The sequence below is a fragment of the Heteronotia binoei genome, chromosome 15 (assembly GCF_032191835.1).
Source record: "Heteronotia binoei isolate CCM8104 ecotype False Entrance Well chromosome 15, APGP_CSIRO_Hbin_v1, whole genome shotgun sequence".
Taxonomy (NCBI): Eukaryota; Metazoa; Chordata; class Lepidosauria; order Squamata; family Gekkonidae; genus Heteronotia; species Heteronotia binoei.
In genome coordinates, this window is record NC_083237.1 from 61,308,258 (window position 1) to 61,333,183 (window position 24,926).

The 24,926-nt window shown below is 48.9% G+C and overlaps 1 protein-coding gene across 1 annotated transcript in view; it reads left to right on the top strand.

Moving 5' to 3' along the window:
- The window catches only part of SLC4A1 (solute carrier family 4 member 1 (Diego blood group)), a 69,425-nt gene extending 48,844 nt beyond the window's left edge, over nucleotides 1-20,581 (top strand). Inside the window, exons 15-19 of the mRNA XM_060255261.1 lie at nucleotides 2,448-2,614; nucleotides 5,902-6,155; nucleotides 10,038-10,207; nucleotides 11,305-11,478; nucleotides 20,430-20,581. Of these exons, the coding sequence (XP_060111244.1) occupies nucleotides 2,448-2,614; nucleotides 5,902-6,155; nucleotides 10,038-10,207; nucleotides 11,305-11,478; nucleotides 20,430-20,510 (846 nt within the window). The 3' untranslated portion in view covers nucleotides 20,511-20,581. The remainder of the gene's footprint in view (nucleotides 1-2,447; nucleotides 2,615-5,901; nucleotides 6,156-10,037; nucleotides 10,208-11,304; nucleotides 11,479-20,429) is intronic.
- Nucleotides 20,582-24,926: the final 4,345 nt, after the last annotated feature.

Consider the following 24,926-nt stretch of genomic DNA (forward strand, 5'->3'; position numbering starts at 1 on the left):
AGAGACTGACCAAGAGAGAGATCTTGGGGTCGTGGTAGATAACTCACTGAAAATGTCAAGACAGTGTGCGTTTGCAATAAAAAAGGCCAACGCCATGCTGGGAATTATTAGGAAGGGAATTGAAAACAAATCAGCCATTATCATAATGCCCCTGTATAAATCGATGATGCGGTCTCATTTGGAATACTGTGTGCAATTCTGGTCACCGCACCTCAAAAAGGATATTATAGCATTGGAAAAAGTGCAGAGAAGGGCAACGAGAATTATTAAAGGTTTGGAACACTTTCCCTATGAAGAAAGGTTAAAACGCTTGAGGCTCTTTAGCTCAGAGAAACGTTGACTGCAGGGTGACATGATAGAGATTTACAAGATTATGCATGGGATGGAGAAGGTAGAGAAAGAAGTACTTTTCTCCCTTTCTCACAATACAAGAACTTGTGGGCATTTGATGAAATTGCTGAGCAATTGGGTTAGAACGGATAAAAGGAGGTACTTCTTCACCGAAAGGGTGATTAACATGTGGAATTCACTGCCACAGGAGGTGGTGGCGGCTACAAGCATAGCCAGCTTCAAGGGGTTAGATAAAAATATGGAGCAGAGGTCCATCAGTGGCTATTAGCCACAGTGTGTATATATATGTATATAAAAAAAAATTTGGCCACTGTGTGATATAGAGTGTTGGACTGGATGGGCCATTGGCCTGATCCAACATGGCTTCTCTTATGTTCTTATGTGACACGGAGTGTTGGACTGGATGGGCCATTGGCCTGATCCAACATGGCTTCTCTTATGTTCTTATGTGCGTGCGGGAGTATGAGGGCACTGTCTCTACAGCAGAGGCCTGAAGAGACACGTGTTTCCCCTCCCCTCCCCGTTCCCCCATGGAAGGCCATGTGATGGAGAGAGAGGACAAAGGGAGGAGGGGTCAGAGGGCAGCTCCCAGGTTAAGCCAAAGAGAGGCATTCTATTCAAGGACATAACACCTATGCACCCTTAGAATGATATAGCCCCCCCCCCCCCAGTGTCCAGGCATGTTGAGTTGCTCACTTCAAGAGTAAGAAAGACACAAAGACATAAAGAAAATTTTCTTGGCTTTTGCACTTTAATTGCATTGGATGGCGCTTGAAGTGAAGAGAACCAGGCAGTCTCCTGCCATAGGGAAGAGCATCGGGAAGTGGACTGTGCTTGTTCAATACTGTTGAGTGATATTCATGCCCGTGTGAATTCACAGAACAGTGTTAATATTTATCATACGCTTGAAGAATGAAGAAAGCGGCCCCGTGGCGCAGAGTGGTAAAGCAGCAGTACTGCAGTACTGTGATCTGAACTCTCTGCTCACGACCTGAGTTCTATCCCAGCGGAAGCTGCGTTCAGATAGCCGGCTCCAGGTTGACTCAGCCTTCCATTCTTCCGAGGTCGGTAAAATGAGGACCCAGCTCGCTGGGGGGAAAGTGGAGGCGACTGGGGAAGGCAATGGCAAACCACCCCGTAAAAAGTCTGCCGTGAAAACGTCGTGAAAGCAACGTCACCCCAGAGTCGGAAACGACTGGTGCTTGCACAGGGGGACCTTTCCTTTTCCTGAAGAATGGAATTGGTTTTTCACAAATATATCACAGTTATTTAATTCTCGTTCACCCACCTGGAAGTCAGCAACTCTAGGCCAGGGATGCCCAATCCCTGGGCCGTGGACCAGTACCGGTCTGTGGCCTGTTAGCAACCGGGCCGTGGAGTGAGGCAGAAGCACTGCGCTGCCCCTTTCGCCCACCGGGCGGATGAAAGAGGCAGCACAGCCTCACTCTGAAGCACCATCTCTTTCATTCGCTCAGGTGGTCAGAAGGGGCAGCGTGGCAGTGACCTTCGCTTTGTCAATTGTATGCAAATGTAAACAGTTTATAGCACATGCTGGGAAAGTGAAATTGAACTGCCAGGTAGATCATCTAAGTGACAGAAGGTGGCTGGTTGCCAGATTGCATCAGCCTGAGCAAAGTCAGCATGACTCAGCAGGAAGCTGATTGGTTACCTGGCTGGACCTGATGTATAAATGTACAAAGACACTTTACTGTGTGTGGGATATGTATGGTGGAGAGCAGCGGAGCACTTTGTCGGATTGGAGAGTGGAGGTGTAAATAAATTGTATATAGTGGTTTTAACACCACCGTGTGCAAGCCTTCATTCTTTGCGTCACTAAAACCACCCTCACTAAGCACAGGCGCATCAACACACTTACCCCTCATTTAAAGACCCCCATGGGGGGCAGGGATGGGGTGTGGGTGTGGGAGGAGCCTGGGGCAGCAAAACCCCCAGCACCCCACCCCCACTGGTTTGTGGAAAAACTGTCTTCCCCAAAACCGGTCCTGGTGCCAAAAAGGTTGGGGGCTACTGCTCTAGGGAACCTCAACAGGCCTAGAGTTGATTGGTGTTCTCTTTTCTTTTTCCTTTTCTCCCAGAAACTGCAAGTTCCGAAAGGCATTCAGGTCTCTAATGACACTGCCCGGGGCTGGTTCATCAATCCCCTTGGAGAACATAAGCCTTTCCCCATTTGGATGATGTTTGGTGCTGCTCTGCCAGCCATCTTAGTCTTCATCCTCATCTTCTTAGAGACCCAGATCACCACGTAAGAAACAAAAGGGTAGACGACTAGGCAAAGAGGGTTGAGAGCAGAGGCACTGCAGAAAGATCACCAAAGAGTGAGCTAGAAAGAGGGGGGGGGGGAGTATGGAAGCAAGCTGAGAGAAAACGCCTTGTGGGTGGGACGAGAAATGACTGTGCACAGCGCTTGTGCTGAAGAAGGGTAGAATTTGGTATAGGGTTGCCAGCTCCACCTGGAGCAGAGTTGCCGAGTCCCTCCGCCACTGCCATAGAGTTTTACGCTGCCATAGAGTTTTACTGCAAGTACTAGAGTGTCATGCCAGGGACACTCTAGGACAGGGAACCTTTTTTCTGCCAAGGGCCATATGGATATTTATAACATCATTCGCGGGCCATAAAAAATTATCAACTCAGAAAAACAGTGCTCCACTGAGGGAGGATGATTCAGGCCAGCAAAATTAATGCAAATAATTGTTTTTCTCTTTGAAGTCATGTGGGGAGAGCCTAATCTGGCGCACACACATGCGCATCCCAGGCCCTGCAGCAATTCTGGCCGGCTGGACAAGCCCCAGGGAGCCTGCCCCACAGGACATCTGGGCCATGTAGAAGAAGACGGCAGACTTATACCCCGCCTTTCTCTCTGAATCAGGGACTCAGAGCAGCTTACAATCTCCTATATCTTCTCTCCCCACAACAGATACCTGTGAGATGGCTGGGGCTGAGAGGGCTCTCACAGCAGCTGCCCTTTCAAGGACAACTCCTGTGAGAGCTATACCTAACCCAAAGCCATGCCAGCAGGTGCAAGTGGAGGAGTGGGGAATCAAACCCGGTTCTCCCTGATAAGAGTCTGCGCACTTCACCACTACACCAAACTGGCTCTGTGATCCCTGCCTGGCCCTGGGGAGGCTGCTGCACAGCGAGGCTGGACCCCACGATCCTCGCTGGCCAGCCAGGCCCCAGGGAGGCTGCCACATGGCTCGGTTCGGCCCAGCAATCCCCGAGAGCCACACCAGGAGGGGGAGGAGCCTCAACCAGTGGAGAATGCTCTGCAGCTCCTGTGCGATTGAGCAAGCCTTGCAAAGCAAGTGGAGATACAGAAGGAAGCAAGAGAGAGGGAGAAGGAAGCAAACAAGAGCCAGTTGCTCAGGGGCTTGATAGGAGCCCTCCGGGGGCCTGACTCAGCCCTCGAGCTGCATGTTTTGAGGTAACACTTGCATATGTGGGCAAAACCTTGACGGTAAAAGTGGCTTCTCCCATAGAATTTTTGCCCAAATATCAGAGCGACACCCAGATGTCACTGACATGATGATGTCCACGGCTTTTTTTTGTAGCTGGAACTCCTTTACATATTAGGCCACACACCCCTGATGCAGCCAATCCTCCTGGAGCTGACAGTAGGCCTTGTAAGAAGAGCCCTGTAAGCTCTTGGAGGATTGGCTACGTAAGAGGGGTGTGGCCTAATATGCAAAGGAGCTGCTGCTAGAATTCCACCCCTGATGTAGCCAATCCTCCTGGAGCTTACAGTAGGCCCTGTAAGAAGAGCCCTGTAAGCTCTTGGAGGATTGGCTACGTAAGAGGGGTGTGGCCTAATATGCAAAGGAGCTGCTGCTAGAATTCCACCCCTGATGTAGCCAATCCTCCTGGAGCTTACAGTAGGCCCTGTAAGAAGAGCCCTGTAAGCTCTTGGAGGATTGGCTACGTAAGAGGGGTGTGGCCTAATATGCAAAGGAGCTGCTGCTAGAATTCCACCCCTGATGTAGCCAATCCTCCTGGAGCTTACAGTAGGCCCTGTAAGAAGAGCCCTGTAAGCTCTTGGAGGATTGGCTACGTAAGAGGGGTGTGGCCTAATATGCAAAGGAGCTGCTGCTAGAATTCCACCCCTGATGTAGCCAATCCTCCTGGAGCTTACAGTAGGCCCTGTAAGCTCTTGGAGGATTGGCTACGTAAGAGGGGTGTGGCCTAATATGCAAAGGAGCTGCTGCTAGAATTCCACCCCTGATGTAGCCAATCCTCCTGGAGCTTACAGTAGGCCCTGTAAGAAGAGCCCTGTAAGCTCTTGGAGGATTGGCTACATAAGAGGGGTGTGGCCTAATATGCAAAGGAGCTGCTGCTAGAATTCCACCCCTGATGTAGCCAATCCTCCTGGAGCTTACAGTAGGCCCTGTAAGAAGAGCCCTGTAAGCTCTTGGAGGATTGGCTACATAAGAGGGGTGTGGCCTAATATACAAAGGAGCTGCTGCTAGAATTTTACCCCTGACGTAGCCAATCCTCCTAGAGCTTACACTAGGCCCTGTAAGAAGAGCCCTGTAAGCTCTTGGAGGATTGGCTACATGAGGGGTGTGGCCTAATATGCAAAGGAGCTGCTGCTAGAATTCCACCCCTGATGTAGCCAATCCTCCTGGAGCTTACACTAGGCCCTGTAAGAAGAGCCCTGTAAGCTCTTGGAGGATTGGCTACGTAAGAGGGGTGTGGCCTAATATGCAAAGGAGCTGCTGCTAGAATTCCACCCCTGATGTAGCCAATCCTCCTGGAGCTTACAGTAGGCCCTGTAAGAAGAGCCCTGTAAGCTCTTGGAGGATTGGCTACATAAGAGGGGTGTGGCCTAATATGCAAAGGAGCTGCTGCTAGAATTCCACCCCTGATGTAGCCAATCCTCCTGGAGCTTACACTAGGCCCTGTAATAAGAGCCCTGTAAGCTCTTGGAGGATTGGCTACATCAGGGGTGTGTGGCCTAATAGGCAAAGGAGTTCCTTCTACAAAAAAAAAGTGCTCTGATTATGTCATTTCTGGTGTGCGCTGGAAGTGACTGTGCCATGTTGTTGGTGACATAACCTGGACCTCTCTCTCTCTCCTGGTGAGTTCCCATGTCAGCCAGCTAATCGGTGGTGGTGGGCGGGGCCTGGTGGCAGGGTGTCCCCCTCCACTGGTGGGACTGGCAACTCTGCAGTGGACTGACTCAGAAGAAGTGGCAGAGGAGGTCCCAGGTTTGAATCCCACCCACAAGGCTCCTCCACTTGCAGCTGCTGGCATGGCCTTGGGTCAGCCATAGCTATATCAAGAGTTGTCCTTGAAAGGGCAGCTTCTGCGAGAGCTCTCACAGCCCCACCCACCTCACAGGGTGTCTGTTGTGGGGGAGGAAGATAAAGGAGATTGTGATTCGCTCTGAGACTCTGAGATTCAGAGTGGAGGGTGGATATAAATTGAATTTCTTCTCCTTCGTCTCCTTCTCCATTTTCTTCTTCTCCTTCTTTTTCTTCTCCTTCTCCTCCTCCTTCGTTTCCTTCTCCTCCTCCTCCTCCTTCTTCTTCCTAGGTTGATTGTGAGCAAACCTGAGAGGAAGCTGGTTAAGGGTTCGGGCTTCCATCTCGACCTGCTTCTGATTGTTGGCATGGGTGGGATAGCGGCCCTCTTTGGCATGCCCTGGCTCAGCGCTACCACAGTGAGGACCGTCACTCATGCCAACGCCCTGACAGTGATGGCCAAGAGCACTGTCCCAGGGGAGAAAGCCCGGGTCCAGGAGGTGAAGGAGCAGAGGATCACTGGACTCCTGGTGTCCGTTCTTGTAGGTGAGTTCTTCTGAATATCCTTTCTTTTTCTTTCGCACTGGGTGGTCTCGTTCCGATTAGCTCAAAGGGGGGCTGTTGGAACTCAGTCCTAAAATGTCTGACTGACTCCATCTTAGTAATAGTAAATGTTGTTTCTGCAATGTCATGCTGAGTCATGCTGCATCATGGTCCAGCTGTTACCTGTTACTGTGGTAAGGTGGAATGACCTCACCTGTAATTAGGCTTTGTGCTGACTCACAGAGCTGATGCAACCTCTGGTGAGCATGCATGATTGGTTCGTGTACTTAGGGAAGCTCAGTGAGCTTGCTCTGTCTGCCTGTAAGGATTGTGGGTACTGAGAGACTCACTGTCCGGGTGGCAGCAAACACTGCTGGTGTTGGATCCTATGCTACTGTGCTTGGATCGTGCTGTGTATACTTACTGGTGTATACTGTTATCTACTGGAGTGTGTACTGTTTACTGTGTATGACCTTGGCCTGGCAACGACTCTGAATATTGGATGCTGTTCTGGTAAATATATTCTACCATTGAATACAGTTATCTCTCTTGTCTATTAATTCCTTTGTTTGCCTGTCCCTCTCCTTCAGTGTCTTCTGCTGCGTGCAAAATTCTCTAACAGGGGCATCCTCATTCGTTCGTTTGTTTGTCTGCCCTGTTTGCCTATAAGGCCAGAGTAACAAAACAACAATCACAAAAAATACAGATAATATAATAGACAGACAGGGCTTTTTTGGTAGAAAAAGCCCAGCAGGAACTCATTTGCATATTAGGCCATGCCCCCTCGATGTCACCATTGTTTCACCTCAGGAATTCATTAGCATATCAGGCCACACCCCCTGACACCAAGCCAGCCGGAACTGTGTTCCTGTGCGCTCCTGCTAAAAAAAAAAAAGCCCTGCATACATATAATATCTATATCTGTAGATACAGATATTATCTTTATGCACATATAGTATATTATCTGTATTTTTGTGATTGTTGTTTTGCTCCCTTTCAGATTTTCTCTTCTCATCCCATCCAATCTTTACCTTTCAGTATATTTTCCCCTCCCCCAGTATTGGTACTAACGGAGGCTGTGAATCTTCAGCAGGCTTGGAAAGTAATCTCTGTGCTGTTTAAATGTTAAACAATCATGTCTTCACTCTGCTTGCACACATGTTCCAACTAATGCAAATATTTCCTTGTATACTACTGGCGGGGAATAATCCAACTGATTGGGATGGTTGTCGCTCATATATTATTATTATTTGCTCATGTATATTTTTTTATTTTGTATTATAGCTCATGTTATTTCTCCATCTTACATTCCTACAATATCTTACATTCATATTACAGTTACCTCCCTCCCTCCCCCTCCATCCTCCCACCCCTCCCAAATTGACCGTTATAGAACTTCTTCACAAAGGAAGTACTTCTTTACCCAAAGGGTGATTAACATGTGGAATTCACTGCCACAGGAGGTGGTGGCAGCCAAGAAGATAAGAAGATGAAGATATTGGATTTATATCCCGCCCTCCACTCCGAAGAGTCTCAGAGCGGCTCACAATCTCCTTTACCTTCCTCCCCCACAACAGACACCCTGTGAGGTGGGTGGGGCTGGAGAGGGCTCTCACAGCAGCTGCCCTTTCAAGGACAACCTCTGCCAGAGCTCTGGCTGACCCAAGGCCATGCTAGCAGGTGCAAGTGGAGGAGTGGGGAATCAAACCCGGTTCTCCCAGATGAGAGTCCGCACATTTAACCACTACACCAAACTGGCTCTCCACAAGCATAGCCACCTTCAAGAGGGGGTTAGATAAAAATATGGAGCAGAGGTCCATCAGTGGCTATTAGCCACAGTGTGTATGTGTGTGTGTGTGTATATAATTTTTTTGGCCACTGTTTGATACAGAGTGTCGCACTGGATGGGCCACTGGCCTGATCCAAAATGGCTTCTCTTATGTTCTTATGTGACACAGAGTGTTGGACTGGAGGGGCCATTGGCCTGATCCAACATGGCTTCTCTTATGTTCTTATGTGACACAGAGTGTTGAACTGGATGGGCCATTGGCCTGATCCAACAGGGCTTCTCTTATGTTCTTATGTGACACAGAGTGTTGGACTGGATGGGCCATTGGCCTGATCCAACAGGGCTTCTCTTATGTGACACAGAGTGTTGGACTGGAGGGGCCACTGGCCTGATCCAACATGGCTCCTTATGTTCTTATGTGACACAGAGTGTTGGACTGGATGGGCCATTGGCCTGATCCAACAGGGCTTCTCTTATGTGACACAGAGTGTTGGACTGGCCTGATCCAACATGGCTCCTTATGTTCTTATGTGACACAGAGTGTTGGACTGAATGGGCCATTGGCCTGATCCAACAGGGCTCCTCTTATGTTCTTATGTGACACAGAGTGTTGGACTGAATGGGCCATTGGCCTGATCCAACAGGGCTTCTCTTATGTTCTTATGAACTCATTTATATTCACAACCACATGCACCCCCTTTGGAGCCTGAGCCTTATTTCATTATCGGCATCTCCTGTTTTTACCCATCCTATATATTTATACCACCTTTCCTTAATTTCTTCAGTCTTATCCTCTCCTTGCTTTCCTTGTTTTAGTATTGATAATGTATCTGACTGAATCCATTCGGATAAATAACCGTTCCATTTATCCATTTTGTGGCATCTTTCCAACCAAACGCTATGGCAGCCTGGGATGGTTGTCTGGGTTTATCAAATTAGGGAAGAAATGAAGACGCATTGATAGGATTATTTTTTTTAGTTTATTCTTGATTTTATATTAAGATAATACGATATACGTATCGTACAGCTTGAAGAAATTGGCACGTGCAAGAGAGTTTTCGCAGTAAATATTTGTTCAGCTTATGGGAAAAGCTCTGTTCAGCGAAACGTGAATCTTTAAGCTAGCAATCGCATGAAGGGAAGTGTAACCTTTTGCCAACTATAGAGTATAGACTCCTGCTCAGGATTTGGACTCTGGATAAGAGTCCACACACTTAACCACTACACCAAACTGGCTCTCAAAGAGCCCCAAGCGTTTTAACCTTTCTTCATAGGGAATGTGTTCCAACCCTTTAATCATTCTAGTTGCACTTTTCCCAGTGCTAGAATATCTTTTTTGAGGTGCGGTGACCAGAACTGTACACAGAATTGCTTTCTCTATCCCTCTCCCACCACCTCTCCTGACCAATGTTCCCTCTAAGCTGCAGAGTCTTGTGAGCAACAATTCTACTTCGTGAGCTCTTGGCCTTCAAGTTGTGGACTCCTGCATCCATGAGTGTGCTCTGGGGCCATTTTTCCTGAGCTAAGACCAAAATGTGAGCTAGCTCACGCTCACTCAGCTTAACATAAGAACATAAGAGAAGCCATGTTGGATCAGGCCAATGGCCCATCCAGTCCAACACTCTTGTGTCACACAGTGGCAAAAAATTTTATACACACACACACACTGTGGCTAATAGCCACTGATGGACCTCTGCTCCATATTTTTATCTAAACCCCTCTTGAAGGTGGCTATGCTTGTGGCCGCCACCACCTCCTGTGGCAGTGAATTCCACATGTTAATCACCCTTTGGGTGAAGAAGTACTTCCTTTTATCCATTTTAACCTGGCTGCTCAGCAATTTCATCGAATGCCCACGAGTTCTTGTATTGTGAGAAAGGGAGAAAAGTACCTCTTTCTCTACTTTCTCCATCCCATGCATTATCTTGTAAACCTCTATCACGTCACCCCCGCAGTCGACGTTTCTCCAAGCTAAAGAGTCCCAAGCGTTTCAACCTTTCTTCATAGCTTAGAGGGAACACTGCTCCTGACCTCTCCTCCCTGGCTGGCACTCTGGCATCTCATGACTGGCGACTTTCTATGTTTGCCCCCTGCAGGCATCTCCATTCTCATGGAGCCGATCCTGAAGATGATTCCGCTGGCTGTGCTCTTCGGTATCTTCCTCTACATGGGGGTGACCTCCCTCAACGGGATCCAGCTGTACGACCGCATCCTTCTCATGCTGAAACCCCCCAAGTACCATCCGGATGAGCCTTACATTAGAAAAGTACGTGTCGTGGAAGCAGGCCCCAGGCCGAACCCCACCCCCACCCCGCTCCCTCCCAGGGTCTTCTCGCGTGCGCTTTGCATGCGAGGCCCGATGATGTCACCGGACGTGCTGTCATCGAGCTGCGTGCATTGTGTGAACACTCAGCCCTTGGCCAGTCAGCTGCTTGACTTGCTGGCCCCTAGGGTTGCCAAGTCCAATCCAAGAAATATCTGGGGACTTTGGGGGTGGAGCCAGGAGACATTAGGGGTGGAGCCAAGATCAAGGCTGTGACAAGCATCACTGAACTCCAAAGGGAGTTCTGGACATCACATTTAAAGGGACGGCACACCTTTTCAATGCCTTCCTTCCATAGGAAATAATGAAAGATAGGGGCACCTCCTTTTGGGGCTCATAGAATTGGACCCCCTGGTCCAATCGGTTTGAAACTTGGGAGGTATTTTGGGCACTAGATGCTGTGCTGAAAATTTGGTGCCTCTACCCCAAAAAACAGCCCCCCCCCCAGAGCCCCAGATACCCGCAGATCAATTCTCCATGATTTTCTATGGGAATAAATCTCCACAGGGAATAACAGAGTTCCCAGCAGACATTTCCCTCCCCTGCTTTCTGACGACCCTGAAGCGGGGGGAGGGCCTCCAAACCGGGGGATCCCCTGCCACCACCTGGGGATTGGCAACCCTACTGGCCCCCTCCCCTCTCCCCCCCCCCTGGGCTGTGGGTGGGTCGAAGCGCACTGTGCTGGGGCGCAGGCCTGGCTTTGTCCTCCAAGGCCTCACTGCCCAAGGAAGGCAGGCTGCCGCCGGAGCCATCCACCACCACGCCCCTCCTGCTCTCTTGCGAAGCGGGAGAGGGCTGGGCAAGGGACAGGCCAAGCCACGCGTTGGGGTCAGCATGAGCGGGGAGGGGGCACGTGCCCCTGCGGTGAGGTGGCACCCCAGACGGCCACCTACTTCACTGACTCCTATGCACCGGCCCTGAGTGTAAGAGGTTAGCACAGGAGACTGGGTCTATGACAGACTTGTCAAACATATGGTGGATACAAGGCAGAAAGGTCCCCGTTGCTCTCTGACATGTCCTTGCCCTTTTCTCCTTCCCAGGTAAAGACCTGGCGCATGCACATCTTCACCTTGACCCAGATTTTGTGCCTGGGTGTGCTGTGGGGAGTGAAGTCCAGCCCGGCCTCCCTCAGCTTAGCCTTCATCCTCATCCTGACGGTGCCCCTGCGACGTTTCCTTCTCCCTCGCTACTTCAGTGACCTCGAACTCAAGTGTGTAAGTGTCATTTCCGGTGGCGGGGAACTCAGTTTGCTTCTCTTCTGTGTGCATTTTACGGTACTCTCCTCTGTGTGCATTTTACGGTACTCTTTGTGTGAAAGCCTGTTCCTTTCCACAACGTGGCTTCGAAACGGTGTTCCAGAGAAGGGGAGACTTTCTTTCATTTTTTTTTTTATTAACATTTTGGCGCATTTTCTCAAAACAGGTAAGAACATAAGAACATAAGAGAAGCCATGTTGGATCAGGCCAATGGCCCATCCAGGCCAACACTCTGTGTCACAGAAGAACATAAGAGAAGCCATGTTGGATCAGGCCAACGGCCCATCCAGTCCAACACTCTGTGTCACAGAAGAACATAAGAGAAGCCATGTTGGATCAGGCCAGTGGCCCATCCAGTCCAACACTCTGTGTCACAGAAGAGCATAAGAGAAGCCATGTTGGATCAGGCCAACGGCCCATCCAGTCCAACACTCTGTGTCACAGAAGAACATAAGAGAAGCCATGTTGGATCAGGCCAATGGCCCATCCAGGCCAACACTCTGTGTCACAGAAGAACATAAGAGAAGCCATGTTGGATCAGGCCAACAGCCCATCCAGTCCAACACTCTGTGTCACACAGTGGCAAAAAATTTTATATATACACACACACTGTGGCTAGTAGCCACTGATGGACCTGTGCTCCATAGTTTTATCTAAACTCCTCTTGAAGGTGGCTATACTTGTGGCCGCCACCACCTCCTGTGGCAGTGAATTCCACATGTGAATCACCCTTTGGGTGAAGAAGATGACAATACAATACAGGTATAACAAGATGAGACAATACAATACAGCTCAGTAACAAAGATACATCAGCAGTCAGTGAAATAACTGAAATACATAATGACTATCCTAGACCCATACAATAAGCAGAGATTAAGCCCCTTTTGCTCTGTTTTCCTTTTCACCATTTTAATCCAGAGATTGGAAGTACCTAAAGGCCTTTCAGAATTACCACAGAGTGTCAGCTATATCAGGAATATCAGCTTGTCATATATTCCACAATAGGGAACCAAATCACCACAAAATTAGATGTTGTGGGGGGGGGGGAGATGTCAGTTGTCAGTGATTTGGGCCATAATCAGGACTTTTTTGTAGCAGGAACTCCTTTGCATGTTAGGCCACACCCCCTCGATGTAGCCAATCATCCTGGAGCTTATAGGGCTCTTAGTAAGGGTTGCCAATCCCCAGGTGGGGGCAGGGGATCCCCCGGTTTGGAGGCCCTCCCCCCGTTTCAGGGTCATCAGAAAATAGGGGGAGGGAAATATCTGTGCGAAATCTATTATTTCCTATGGAGACTGATTCCCATAGGAAATAATGGAGAATTGATCAACGAGTATTTGGGGCTCTGGGGGGGCTATTTTTTGAGGTAGAGGCACCAAAGTTTCAGTATAGCATCCAGTGCCTCTTCCCAAAATACCCCCCTAGCTTCAAAAAGATTGAACCAGGGGGTCCAATTCTATGAGCCCCAAAAGAAGGTGCCCCTATCCTTCATTATTTCCTATGGAGGGAAGGCATTTAAAAAGGTGCATGGTCCCTTTAAATGTGATGGCCAGAACTCCCTTTGGAGTTCATTTATGCTTGTCACACGCTTGCACCCCCAATGTCTCCTGGCTCCACCCCCAAAGTCCCCAGATATTTATTGAATTGGACTTGGCAACCCTACGTCTTAGGGCCTCCTGAAAAGACTGGCTACATCAGGGGTGTGTAACATGCAAAGGAATTCCTGCTACAAAAATAGCCCTGGCTATCGTGTAAAGGAAAAACAAAGAGGAGAAAAAAGCTTAACCCCAAAACTGGAATTAAGAACCTGAAAGGTTAATGTGCAGTAAGAGCCAAAAATTAATAGCAGAACCTGAGGTAAAATCGAAACCAAAAATGCATGTATTTATTACAAAAAGTTAAAAGCATTTAGGGCCCCATCATTAGCCTCCTTACTTAGTGAAATCATCCAACCGCGATGGGAAACCACTTGACCTGACACGTTTCGACCTCAAACGGACTTCAGAGGGCAAACAAATATAAACACATCTACAGGCTCATAACAGATTGCAACCAATACATCAGTTCTGGGCCAAAAAGAAAGTCGTTGAATACAGTGACAAAGGCTAAGAGATACAACTGAGGCCTCTCATAATACAGCCTTGTGTCCTGGTCAAGGTAGGCTTCCCAACCCTCCCGCCCTGGCGGGGGACCCCAGGATTTCCAGCCTCTTCCCCCGCTCCCCAAAAAAATGGAAGTGGGGGGAAACGGCGCCAAGGAGCGTGGCGAGCCGCCCCATCTCGGAGCGGGCGACGCCACTGCGCTGCTGCCGCCTCTTCTCCGCTCACCGTAGCTGCTCCTCCAAGATGGGCTCAGGTTGAGCCCATCTCGGAGGAGCAGCTAAGATGAAGCGGAGAAGAGGCGGCAGCAGCGCAGCGGCATCGCCCACTCCGCCTCTGAGGTAAAATCAGAGAAGGGGAGGGGTGGAGGCAGGCCAGGAGCATGGCGAGCCGCAAATCTGGGTCCTTTTAGGATCCGGACTCGCGGCTCGCCACGCTCCTGGCCTGCCTCCACCCTCCCCTTCTCTGATTTTACCTCAGAGGCGGAGCGGGCGACGCCGCTGCGCTGCTGCCGCCTTTTCTCCGCTTCACCGTAGCTGCTCCTCCGAGATGGGCTCAGCCTGCGCCCATCTCGGAGGAGCAGCTACAGTGAAGCGGAGATGAGGCGGCAGCTGCGCAGCGGCGTCGCCTGCTCCGAGATGGGGCAGCTCGCCATGCTCCTTGGCGCCGTTCCCCCCCCTCCCCCTAGCTCCACCCCAGTGTCTCCTGGCTCCACCCCCAAAGTCTCCTGGCTCCACCTCCAAAGTACCCAGATATTTCTGGAATTGGACTTGGCAACCCTAGGTCAAGAGCATACGTGTGGCATCATTGATCTTATTTTATGCCTCACCAAAATGAACCAGAGTTGATCAAAGTCAGCGCCAAATCAGAGCTAGTGTGCCAAAATTGGCGAGGCATAACATTTATTGATTTGTTGTAATTTGTTATGAGCCTGCTCCCTCTCGCCCACTAGGCAAACTAACCGGCTTGCCTAGGGTGCCGGGAGGGAGGGGGCACTGAATTGGGCTCCCCCCCCCGGTGCCCATGACAAATGCCTAGTTTGCCTGCCTGCCTACCTTTCTCCCCACCACTGCCTCTTCCCTTCCCTTCCTTCTTTTCCGCCTGCCCGCCCTCCCCCCGCCCGATCAGAGTGTGCCGCAGCTCGGCCCTACCGGGTTTGACACGGCCAGCATCTAATCTGGAGGGCCGGGCGCCTAGTTTGCCTGCCTGCCAGCCTCTTCCCCCTCCCCTCCTGCCGCCACCACTTCTCATGAGTAGCCCCATGCCTGCCACCTACACGCAAGTAGCCCCGTGTCCACTGCCTACTTGCAAGTAGCCCCATGCCTGCCGCCTACTCGTGGGGGTACTTGCAAGTAGGCGGCAGCCATGGTGACTTGGGGCGGAGCTGTGCTGCCTAGAGCGCTAGAAGGGGTAGGGTCGGCCCTGCAGGGGTGTGTGGCCTAATATGCAAAGGAGTTCCTGCTACCAAAAAAAAAGCCCTGCTGCTATCCATTCACAAGGGACTCCTACGGCCGCCCAGCCCTTTGGACGGACAAACCGTGTATCCTAGCACAAGCCTCCAAACCTTCCGCAATGCACAGAGGTTCCTTGGCAGATGCTCTGGGATATCTTGGCAGGCCAGGGCATGTTGAAAGCTTTCCCTCCGAAACAGAAAATGCTGAAAAACACTGGCCTACTGTTTGCACTGTCTGAATGAACACGCGAACGGTTTCAAGAAGCTAGGGTTGCCAAGTCCAATTCAAGAAATATCTGGGGACTTTGGGGGTGGAGCCAGGAGACTTTGGGGGTGGAGCCAAGATCAAGGCTGTGACAAGCATCATTGAACTCCAAAGGGAGTTCTGGCCCTCACATTTAAAGGGACGGCACACCTTTTCAATGCCTTCCTTCCATTGGAAATAATGAAGAATAGGGGCACCTTCTTTTGGGGCTCATAGAATTGGACCCCCTGGTCCAATCTTTTTGAAACTTGGGGGGTATTTTGGGGAGAGGCACTAGATGCTATGCTGAAAACTTGGTGCCTCTATCCCAAAAAACAGCCCTCCCCAGAGCCCCAGATACCCACGGATCAATTCTCCATGATTTTCTATGGGAATAAATCTCCCTAGGGAATAACAGAGTTCCCAGCAGACATTTCCCTCCCTTCCCCCCGCTTTCTGACGACCCTGAAGCGGGGGGTGGGCCTCTAAACCGGGGGATCCCCTGCCCCCACCTGGGGATTGGCAACCCTACAAGAAACAGGTGACAATCCCCGTAGTGGGCCAGGTCCAGTTCTGGGTCTTGGAATGAATTCTGTTTATCACGTATCATCTGTTTTTTTCACTCCAGGATTCCTCTTCCCCTTGCTAAAAGGATCCCAGGCTGGCTCCCAAAGCTATCTTTTCATCCCCGGTAGTTTGGCAAGAGAAGGGAAACTCCAAGCCAAGTTCAGCTGAGAAAGAGAAGGGAATTCTATAGAGTGGTCATGTGGGGATAAAAAGGCTTGCACTGGTTTGGGATGGAATGTTCCGGCACAACAGAAACAGACAGGATGGAGCCTCGACTCTCTTGCGATCTACTTCACCCCACAAGTTTTTCTCTGTGGATATTCCTCCCCAGAGAAGTCTTATAACAGCGCGGCATTAGTCAAGGGTCCCCCACCCTTTTAAGCCTTCAGTAGGGTTGCCAAAGAGCCCCGTGGCGCAGAGTGGTAAAACTGCAGTACTGCTGTCGGAGCCCCTCTGCTCATGACCTCAATCCCAGCAGAAGCTGGTTCAGGTAACCGGCTCCAGGTTGACTCAGCCTTCCATCCTTCCAAGGTCAGTAAAATGAGTCCCCAGCTTGCTGAGGGGGGAAAGTGTAGATGACTGGGGAAGGCAATGGCAAACCACCCCGTAAAAAGTCTGCCATGAAAACGTTGTGAAAGCAACGTCACCCCTGAGTCAAAAACGACTGGTGCTTGCACAGGGGACCACCTTTACCTTTCTAGGGCTGCCAACCCTCCCGTGGTGGGGGACTTTATCTGTGTGCGTGTAGCACGCACGGTGCGATGATATCACTCGCAAGTGAAATCAGTGCACTGGCAACATCGCATGCGGGCCACTCTAGGAGCTTCCAGGAAAATTCTATGGTTTTTCCGGACGCTCTAGCAATTTGGGAGGGAAAGTCTAGTTTCCCTCCCAAATTGCTGGAGCTTCTGGGAAAACCATAGAGTTTTCCCGGAAGCTCCTAGAGCAGCCAGCGACATCAGGAGGAGATCCCCCCGCTGGCCCAATGCAGGCCAGTGGGTTTGGGACCTTCCGAGTGGGAGAACCCCCGCCCGGCCGGGAGCTTAGCATCCCTAGCCTGCAGGTACATTTGAAATTCTGATGGGGCATGCTGCATGCAGCAACAAAATGGCTGCTACAAAATAGCTGCTGCAGGAGGTGGAGCCAGCCGCAAAATGATTGCCACAGCTTAGCTTCAGTCACACAGTGTAGATCAGGGGTGTCAAACATGCAGTTTGGGGGCCAAGTCAGCTCCCCGGAGGGCTCCTATCAGGCCCCTTGGCTGTCATCTGCTTCCTTCTCCCTATATCTTGCTTCCTTCTGCATAACAGCTCGCTTTGCAAGGCTTGCTCAACTGCACAGGCGCTCCAGAGCAAAACCTCTGTTTTCTCCATTGGCTGAGGCTCCTCCCTTGGGGAGGAAGGGGGGGGAGAAATAGCTTGCTTTGCCAGGCTCTCTCAATTGCACAGCAGAGCTACTGAGCCAAGCCTCTCTTCCTTCTATTGGCTGAGGCTCCTCTCCCTCTTGGCCCCCTGAGGAAGGAAGGAAAGAGCCACAGCTTCCTTTGCCCAGTTCCCTAGATCCCATGGACATGGGAGAAATACAAAAGAAAGCACTGTTAAGACGAATGAGTGCTAACTTTTAGAGTATGTTTTTAAGTTTTTAAAAAATATATATTTGTGTTTGTCTGTGTCCTTCATAAAATTTACCTGTTGCCTAATCTTAAATAGGTAAACACATGGCCTGGACCAACATGACCTGGACCAACAAGGTCTCAGATCCGGCCCGCATAACAAATGAGTTTGACATCCCTAGTGTAGATCCTTGTGCCATCCTGGCAGCTGCTGCCAAAGCAACGTTTTAAAAAATCTGCACAGCCTATCAAATATCCGTGAGAAGCCTTTCTGGACAGAAGTCCTACCTGGCCTCACCTGCTTCCTGAAAACACTTGGTGGGCACCAGGAAAAATATTGGTGGCAGGGGTGGGATTCTAGCAGGAGCTCCTTTGCACATTAGGCCACACGCCCCTGATGGAGCCAATCCTCCAAGAGCTTACAGGGCTCTTAGTACAGGGTCCAGAGATAGAATTCTAGCAGGGGTTCGTTTGCATATTGGGCCACACACCCCTGATGTAGCCAATCCTCCAAGAGCTTACAGGGCTCTTCGTACAGGGTCCAGAGATAGAATTCTAGCAGGGGTTCCTTTGCATATTAGGCCACACACCCCTGATGCAGCCAATCCTCCAAGAGCTTACAGGGCTCTTCGTACAGGGTCCAGAGACAGAATTCTAGCAGGGGCTCCTTTGCATATTAGGCCACACACCCCTGATGTAGCCAATCCCCCAAGAGCTTACAGGGCTCTTAGTACAGGGTCCAGAGATAGAATTCTAGCAGGGGTTCGTTTGCATATTGGGCCACACACCCCTGATGTAGCCAATCCTCCAAGAGCTTCCAAGGCTCTTTCTTGTAAGCTCTTGGAGGATTGGCTACATCAGAGGGTGTGGCCTAATGTGCAAAGGAGCTCCTGCTAGAATCCCGCCTTGGTCGGCAGGCACCACACTGGGGACCCCTGGCATAACCCATCTTGGAATGTGATGGTGTCTAAGGCCTCCTGGCCAGCCTACAAAGGATTACGGTGCAGTTCTCTGTTGAGGGACAGATGGTATCTTCTGTGTTTTTTTGTTCACATTAGTATTTAGTTTTATTAATTATTTACATACAAAGGAAATCGTAACCAAGGAAATAAATTAACACAGACTTTTCATATAAACTAGCTACTTACACAGATCCACATATATACCCACAGAGGTAGAACGCAGGCAGATTCCCTTTTAAAAAATTAATTTGTGACTTCACCTTACTACCTCCAATACCTTTAATCAGATTAATCTTGATTTATGATCATACCTTCTATTAAATTTCTCATTACATTATTTGTAACCAGCCATATCATTTCTTCCATTTCATAAGAACATAAGAGAAGCCATGTTGGATCAGGCCAATGGCCCATCCAGTCCAACACTCTGTGTCACATAAGAACATAAGAGAAGCCATGTTGGATCAGGCCAATGACCCATCCACTCCAACACTCTGTGTCACAGAAGAACATAAGAGAAGCCCTGTTGGATCAGGCCAATGGCCCATCCAGTCCAACATTCTGTGTCACAGAAGAACATAAGAGAAGCCATGTTGGATCAGGCCAGTGGCCCATCCAGTCCAACACTCTGTGTCACATTAGAACATAAGAGAAGGCACGTTGTATCAGGCCAATGGCCCATCCAGTCTGTCACATAAGAACATGAGAGAAGCCATGTTGGATCAGGCCAATGGCCCATCCAGTCCAACACTCTGTGTCACATTAGAACATAAGAGAAGCCACATTGTATCAGTCCAACACTCTGTGTCACATAAGAACATAAGAGAAGGCACGTTGTATCAGGCCAATGGCCCATCCAGTCTGTCACATAAGAACATAAGAGAAGCCATGTTGGATCAGGCCAATGGCCCATCCAGTCCAACACTCTGTGTCACATAAGAACATAAGAGAAGGCACGTTGTATCAGGCCAATGGCCCATCCAGTCTGTCACATAAGAACATGAGAGAAGCCATGTTGGATCAGGCCAATGCCCCATCCAGTCCAACACTGTATCACACAGTGGCCAAAAATTATATATATATATATATATACACACACACACACACACACACACACTGTGGGTAATAGCCACTGATGGACCTCTGCTCCATATTTTTATCTAACCCCCTCTTGAAGCTGGCTATGCTTGTAGCCGCCACCACCTCCTGTGGCAGTGAATTCCACATGCTAATCACCCTTTGGGTGAAGAAGTACCTCCTTTTATCCGTTCTAACCCAACTGCTCAGCAATTTCATCGAATGCCCACGAGTTCTTGTATTGTGAGAAAGGGAGAAAAGTCCTTTCTCTGCCTTCTCCATCCCATGCATAATCTTGTAAACCTCTATCATGTCACCCCTGCAGTCGACGTTTCTCCAAGCTAAAGAGCCCCAAGCGTTTTAACCTTTCTTCATAGGGAAAGTGTTCCAAACCTGTAATCATTCTTGTTGCCCTTGTCTGCACTTTTTCCAGTGCTATAATATCCTTTTTGAGGTCCGGTGACCAGAATTGCACACAGTATTCCAAATGAGACTGCACCATCGATCTATACAGAAGCCTCTTGCTTGGATTTACCATTTATTAGGTCTGTTAATATATCTGGTTCAGCTGTGTCTAAAATTTTAACTAACAATTAGTCTATTGCAGGTATCTTACTTTCCTCCCAATATGTTGCGTATAGAATTTAAGCTGCAGTTATGGCATGTATCGCTAGATGCCAATTCTCCTTTCCAATTCCTTGCTGCACTAATACTAAGTAAAAGCAACTGAGGGGTAAAAGGTAGTATTGATTTTCAATACCTTTGGAAGTAGTTCATGTGCTTTCTCCCAGAAGGTTCTAGCCCTCTTAGATAACACCATATATGAAAGAAAGTGCCCAGTTTCTCTTGAATAGATGGTATCTTCTTAATGGTATCTTCTGCCATTTCCTTTCAGTTGGATGCTGATGATGCTGAAGTCACTTTCGACGAATCAGAAGGCTGTGATGTTTATGATGAAGTTCAGATGCCCGTTTGAGCGCCTTCCATGCAGATAAGGAACTAAGACCCTTTCCCCGAAAGCCCTGAACAAACACAGAGTCTGGAAGAACGCTTCTTTGTGTCGATATGCATTCGTGCGCACAGTGGTTGCACACCTGTGCAAAGCTCACATTAGCACTTAGCAGCCCATGGATTTCATAGAACTTAAATAACTAGTGTATGCTTTAGATCTTCCAGTCATGTAGGACTATAGTGGAATTGTAACAAATCTTTATCATCCGGCGTGAGACCACAAAACCCCTCCCACAGCTATGCAGGGATCACGAGATGCGTGAAGTTTTATCAGTTGTACACAGAGGACCCCAGAATGCCGCCAAGGATAGAAATGCTTTCATCAAGCACCAAGAACCTACACATCTACCAAAACCCACTGAATTTTCTCCAAAAAATGCTGAAAGTCCAGCCTTAGGGTCAGAGTCTGTTACAACAGATCAAATATATGACCGAAGCCAAGAAGAATTTAAACAGCGACTGGTTCTTTTTCGAGACTGGGCATTGCTGAGTCCACAAAGATTTGAGCAAGTTAGTTATGGGATGAAGACCAAAGAGATTCGTTGTGGGCCAAAGACTGTATGGGTTCCAGGCGCCTTTACGGCAAAAGAAAGACACGCCAGCGGTGAGCTCAGATCAGAAATTTAATCTGCAAATAACACAACCCTCCTTAGGGAGAAGAAGAAGATGATATCCCGCGCTCCACTCCGAATCTCAGAGCGGCTCACAATCCCCTTTATCATCCTCCCCCACAACAGACACCCTGAGAGGTGTGTGGGGCTGAGATGACTCTCACAGCAGCTGCCCTTTCAAGGACAACCTCTGCCAGAGCTATGGCTGACCCAAGGCCATTCCAGCAGGTGCAAGTGGAGGAGTGGGGAATCAAACCCGGTTCTCTCAGATAAGAGTCTGCACACTTCACCACTACACCAAACTGGCTCTCGCAGAAGGATGGAGATTGTTAACAAAAGATGCAGAAGATCAATTCGGCAATGACAGAACTGAGAGAAGCAATCCAGGGAAACTGGTCTTATGTTGTCTTTGAAGTCTGATTGGTGTAGATCAGGGGTCCCCAGCCCCTGGGCTGTGGACCAGTATCGGTCCATGGCCTGTTAGCAACCGGGCCGTGAGTTGTATAATTATTTCATTATATATTACAATGTAATAATAATAATAAGAGAACAACAACAATATCCTGCCCTCCACTCCGAACCTCAGAGTCTCAGAGCAGCTTACAATCTCCTTTATCTTCCTCTCCCACAACAGACACCCTGTGAGGTAGGTGAGGCTGAGAGAGCTCTCCCGGAAGCTGCCCTTTCAAGGACAACTCTGCAAGAGTTGTGCCTGACCCAAAGCCATTCCAGCAGCTACAAGCGGAGGAGAGGGGAATCAAACCTGGTTCTCCCAGATAAGAGTCCACTCAACCACTACACCAAACTAATAAAAATAAAGTGCACAATTGTATCATCCCGAAACCATCCCCCCGCCCCCCGGTCTGTAGCAAAAAAGCCGGAGCAAGACAGTAGTGAGGCCAGTTTTCAGTGTAGATGGCCACATCTGAAAGGGTAGTATTACTGGGTCTTTTGCCCAGTGTAGAATCGGCCAGCGTCTTCCACAAAACTGGTCCCTGGTGCCAAAAAGATTAGGGACTGCTGGTGTAGATAGCTTCCCCATGGGGACTAAAACCAGGGTGATGAGAAGAGTCTCTGGGCCCCATATGAAAAAGATTTTCTCACCAGGGGCTGCTCACATCTGGTTCCTGTTGACACTTACTTAATTGAAAGCATTAATTAGGTTAATATAGTAGAGTTTTGCCCAGTCATAGAAGCATGAGACTGAGTGCAGTAAATGAATCTCTGAAGAAGTATATTGCCAAACAGATGAAATTACATTTATTCACGTAGATCCAGTTCACAGTCAGGTTGCAGTCGAAAGAAGAGAAAGAAAACGAAAGAACACTTTCCCTATCCCAAAGGGCCAGCTTGTCCAGCATCGTGTGCGTGGGAGTAGGAGGGCGTTGCCTCTACAGGAGAGACCTGCAGAAAGACGTGTCCCCTCCATGGAAGGCCATGTGATGGGAATAAGAGGACAAAGCGAGAGAAAGATGAGGTGTCAGAGGTTAAGACAAAGAGCAGCAACCCTTTCAAGGAGATTATACACATTTAGAGTGACATGGCGCCCCCCCCCCCCAGTGGAAGAGCCTTGTGGTGCAGAGTGGTAAAGCCGCAGTACTGCAGTCCTAAGCTCTCCTCACGACCTGAGTTCGATCCCGGCAGAAGCTGGGTTTTCAGGTAGCCAACTTGAGGCTGACTCAACCTTCCATCCTTCTGAGGTCGGTAAAATGAGTCCCCAGCTTGCTGGGGGGAAAGCGTAGAGGACTGGGGAAGGCAATGGCAAACCACCCCATAAAAAGTCTGCTGTGAAAACGTCGTGATGCGACGTCACCCCGGAGTCAGAAACGACTGGTGCTTGCACAGGGGACCTTTCCTTTCCCCTTTTTTTTTTTTTTTAGCGCTCCTCCTAATGCCCAGGCGTGCTGGGGCACTCACTCCAAGGAGTGTATGTTGCTCCTTTCTTAAGTGCCGCTTGCTGTCTGGTTGGGGACTGTTAATGTCAAAGGGGGGGAACCCTACATTGGAAAAAGTAGCACTGTGTCCTATAATACAATAGGTATTCCTTGTCTCTGTGGGTTTTTAAGGTGCAGGTGAGAAATCTGTAATTGGGAATAGGTCAGCATGATGAAAACTGAAGCTGTCGGTGTTTTGTTTTGTTAAGTTTCGAGCTCTTCTGGTGCAGGGAGAGGCTCGCATGCGCATATCGCCTTCTCATGCCTCTCCCTTCTCCTACCTAGCTCTCTGTCCTTTCCACGCGTTGGTTGATACCATGTTCCCAGAGTGTTTGAAACCCTGTGCCCTGGATGGCAGAACTATGCAAACAAAACTAGCCAAAACCGTGCAGTGCCTTCCTCTTGCAGAGTATTTTTGTACAGAAGCTCACCTAGCAGTTATTCTTCTGTGCTCTAAGCCAACACGTGGAATTTCATAATGGGGGCTTTCCCTTTTTCTAATTTTCCTCACTTTTGAGCTTCTGTTTCTTCGAGGGGGAGGGGAGTGGTGTTCTGTTCAGCACATGTTTTGCCTCCCTCTCATGCTTGATTTGCGATTAAACCCATTCGTGTCCAGCATAAAACCCAGCAGTTTCAATCTGCAAGGAACTATGCCAGACATAAACTGGTGTAATATCGAATCGACCACTAGAGGGAGCAAAACAAGCATGGAAAGCAGGGAACCTGAAGAAACTTACAAGCAAGGAAAATGACAACATGGGAAAGCCCCGGGTCTCTGCTAATGGCTCTGTTGTACCAGTGTATTACAATGTGCTTAGGATGTTGTATGAGTGGGGAGGAGCAATGTAGTAATATGTGACCTACCTTAGGAATCTTACAGGGATCTCCACCCTCTGAGTTAGGTCCCCACCCCGTGCAGTTAGCACTGCTTCTCTACAAGCAGCCAGTGAGCCGAGATCAGATCCTGGAGTATGTTTTTGTATTCTAGTTTTCCTTCACCAGGCAGCCCAGATCTTGTAGTCCCAGCAGCTTCAGCTCCTGTGATATTGCACATTGACAATGCTACCTGTATTTTGATAATTTTGTATTGTTCTTGACTGTTTTAAACTACCAATTATTGATTTATTGTCTTGTTCTCTTGCTGTGATCTGCCCTGAGCCCATTTGCAGAGAACAGGAATTGAAACAAACAAATAAATAAGGAGTCTTTCGCAGCCTGCCTTCCACAAAGACCCCACTCACGGCATGATCGCCTCCCCCCCAATAGATGTGAAGTCTCTTGAAATTGCCTGCATGTTCTTGCATTGGATCCCCAAAATCCTAACCTGTCATTTTTAACATAAAGACGACAGAAATACTATATCATAAGAACAAGGTTTGCACTTCAGAACTACCTGCTGGTTCAAAAATACCAGTGTTGTCTGTACATGTGTATAGGATCTAAAGAGAAATCTTCCCCAGCCATTTGGAGAACTATCACTTAATTGTCTGTCCAGTCCAGAAACGAAAATCACAGCTCCCGGGGAGTTGCCAAATACATCCTGGCTGCACTTAAAATTCAAGCTACTGCTGTTAATTCAGTGCCTAGTTAAATATGCAACGATTCTGTGGCTATTTTAATTTGAATGCAATATTTTAAAATATGTACCCAGTGTTCACTTTTTCCTCGAGGGTTGAATCTCCCTTTTCCTCGCGTATCTCAATTATTGCTATATTATTTTGTCTAAAAGCTTATGTGGTGTGTATATATGTACATATATACACAGAGCTTTTTTTTTTTAGCAGGAACACAGTTCCAGCTGGCTTGGGATCAGGGGGTGTGACCTAATATGCAAAT